Here is a 3,373-nt window from a genome sequence, read left to right as displayed (position 1 = left end):
GCTCAAAAACCCGCCATTAATGCTGGCGGCCTCCCATTGCCGGGTGGGGCTGAGGAAGTGGTTCGGAGAAGAAGGCAGGTGTCCCCAGAATTCCTCCTTGCAGCTGCTGCTCAGCCTCGGGGGCCCCGACAAGCATGAGCCTCCAGAGGCATCGGAGGAGCCGAGGCCTCTCAGAATAAGAGAAGGCATCTTGCTTGGGGGCTCACTGCCCCAGCCATCCAGGCTCTGCCCTGTGTCACCAACCTTTTTGTCTCTGTTTGAATTTCCCTCTGGGTCCACCTTGGGCACCGTTGGGTCCCATGGTATTTCGACTCATACATCTGTTCCTTTTTGGGGCTTCCCTGGTGGCTCAGAGGGTAAAGAATCCACCTGCAATGCAGGAGACCCGGGTTCGACCCCTGGGTCGGGAAGATTCCCCTGTAGAGGGGCATGGCAACCCACTCCAGTGTTCTTTTTTTTTTTTTGATAGTGAAAATATATTTTATTTTTTAATACAATAGCTGCCAGCAATATACTGGTTCCAGAGAGAGAAAAGAAAATACAAGCATTCTACAATAAGCTTTCATTTTCCTTTTCAAGTAATTTAAAAAAATGCTTCAATTCTGTTCAAATTTATGATTTGGGGGAGTTGAAATTTTTTTCCATAATAAAAGTATAATTTTGAAAGCCCCAACCTTGGTAATTTGTAAAGGATGGGATAAAAATGATGATACAGTATAATAATGAATGTTTCCCTCTCTCTGAATCAAATACTGATTATAACCAGTGTAAGAAATTGGTTAATCAATAAATTTGATGAAATGTGTATCAAAATGTTCATGAAAAAATACATTTCTATTTCTTCTCATTTTTGCCATGTAGATATTTTCTAAATGGATTATTTTAAATGCACAGAAATAAAAGCTATCTACACGCAGCTCTAAAGAGATTCAAAACAACAGAAGTAAATGTGCCTAAATTCTAAAGTCAAATGAGTGTAAGAATAAATGTCAGAAACCTCTTCATTGTATACAGATTGCTCAAGGGTTTAAAGATAGTTGTATAAGCCAAAGTTACCAAGAAATAAAATCTTATATGAATTTTATCACAAAAGTCAACAATCTTGATAAAAGGAAATAACAGAACTATACAGAAAATCCACATCTATATTTTTTTTAAAAGGGAGAAGTTATATCAACTGAAATAGTAGACAGCCTTCCAAATGTTGAACACAAAAATTTCTCAGAATCCCTTGGAAACTATAAGATCTTCCATTCAGACTCTTATCTTGTTTAAGTTTTCATGGTAGTTCATGTAGTGTATGGGTTGTTGTATTAGAAATAATCTGATATTATTTCTACAACTACTGAATCATTCCCCCCTTCATTTAAACCCCTTTTGTTTCACTCCAGTGTTCTTGCCTGGAGAATCCCATGGACGGAGGAGCCTGGCGGGCTATACAGTCCGTGGGGCTGCAAAGAGTCAGATACGACTGAGCCTCTAACATACACACACGTCCCTTCAGTTGTCCCATGTCGCCTCTGCAGCCTGAGTTTAGTACCCAAAGCCCTGACCCCTTGTCCAGCCACTCCATGGCACACAGGCTGTACTGCAGCCGCCCCCTGCCCCCCGACCAGCTGCGTGAAGCTCCTCAGCCTGCTGGGGGCCACTCTGGTAGGGGCTGGGAGCAAAGCATACAGAACAGCAGCCCTGGAGGCAGGCAGCTAGCCTTGCCGACCTTTACTCCATCCTGTTTCCTGGAATAAGAATTCCAGGTGTCTTATCAGAATGACTCAGGAGTCCCTGCGTGGCCCCTGGGCCATCAGCCATCCCCGCTGCAGTCCGCTCTCTGTGTGCTGATGGAGTGATCTAAGGGTGCCGTGCCCTCCTGGAGGCTCCCTTTGCCCATGGGGTAGAGACCACCTGCCTGGGCACAGCGCTGCAGGCTGGTCACCTTCCACAGAACACCTCCAGCTGGCCACGTGGAACTGCCAGCCCTCCCCCATGTCTCTGCCTGGCCCACCTCTCTGGCCTCTCACCTGAGCTCCTCATCCTCAACTCCAGGAAGTCTTTTCCGACCCCCTCCCTGCTTGGGTCCTGTAGGCTTCTGAGACACCCCTGAAAGGTCCCATGTGTCACCCTACGAGGCTACAATCTGGGACAAGCCCAGCCTGTGCTGGGGGATCGGGATCTCCCGTCGCTGAGACACGGGTGTTGGTGGGTAAAGGGTGTGGAGCCCTGGGGGAAAGAGGTGTGAGTTATCCAGCAACTGTGGCCAAGGAGAACTGGGGTCTGTAGGAAGCCCCCCCACGCCCCCGGGTGTTGCGATGAATAGGTTGGACCCTCTGGGACCCCCAGGGCCTGGCCAATCGATGCCTCCCCTGACTGTGGAGAAATGGTTTGGGGTGTTTGGCTGTTGGCGGTTATCTGGCTCCTCTGGACCGTGCCCTCTCCTGCCCCCATATGCAGCCAACCTGGTGCCCAGGTCTGCAGCTGCAGCCTGCATATGGGACTAGAGTGACCGTCACAGAGGGGGCCTGAGCCCGGCTCCCCTCTCATGCCCGTCTCTCCTCTCTCCCCAGGATGTTCGACGAGCGAATTTTCACAGGTATGTGTGGGGACTGTCCAGTTTGTTCTAAAGCCACCAAGCTGATGCCCCTGAGTGCCTGAGCTGCCATCACACCAGACCTTGGTGTGGGAAGGAAGCCTGGGGGTGGCTTCTGCATTCTGGGGCAGACATGGGGGCCCCCAGCTCCCAGGTGCAAACAGACCATCAGGACACCCAGCCCCAGATATTGTCAAATGCGAACATGTGAGAGGTACTCTCCTCAGCTGTTAGCATTTTTAACTTTTAGTTTTCAATAGTCTCTTAAGTGGGTTCTGTTCTTTTCCCTGAAGTCCAGCTAGTGAACTCCGGGGTCTGGATGCAAACCCAAGTGCCCAGGCCTTGAGCAGTGGGCGGGCCGCCTCTCACGAAAAAGAGGTGGGCTCTGCTGGGTACTGCAAAGGGATCTCACATCTTGGGGTGCAATATATCTGGGTCCCTACCTCCCCCCAGCTTTGTGACCTTGGGCAAGGTCAGATGGGCCTCAGTTTCCACATCCGTGAAATGGTAAGAGCTCCATCCTCTGGGTTGGTGCTCTGGGTTCCTGGGATAACTAAATGTAGAGGGTGGTCCTGGGGTACAGCCTTGGGAAGACTCAGCCCCTTTGCCAAGGGCTCCCTGAGCCCCAGTAGCACATGTGCGGTCAGGGTGGTCATTTCCAGCTTCTCCTTCCTGCCCAGTCCTCTGAGATCCTTGCCATCCTTACTCCTCGTCCCAGGAGGGGTCTCTCTCCCTGGACCCCTTCCCAGCTTGGCTGGATATGGAGACCACAGGGAGGGGTGGCGGCCA

General features: G+C 50.4%; 1 protein-coding gene across 1 annotated transcript in view; it reads left to right on the top strand.

Moving 5' to 3' along the window:
* The window catches only part of GTF2IRD1 (GTF2I repeat domain containing 1), an 80,738-nt gene that overhangs the window by 25,772 nt on the left and 51,593 nt on the right, over positions 1-3,373 (top strand). The window contains 1 exon segment of the mRNA XM_010854280.1: positions 2,562-2,587. Coding sequence (XP_010852582.1) covers positions 2,562-2,587 — 26 coding nt within the window.

The sequence above is a fragment of the Bison bison genome, unplaced genomic scaffold, assembly GCF_000754665.1.
Source record: "Bison bison bison isolate TAMUID 2011002044 unplaced genomic scaffold, Bison_UMD1.0 scf7180017864340, whole genome shotgun sequence".
NCBI lineage: Eukaryota > Metazoa > Chordata > Mammalia > Artiodactyla > Bovidae > Bison > Bison bison.
Note: the sequence above shows the minus strand (reverse complement) of the source record. Positions and strands in the feature narration are given on the sequence as shown.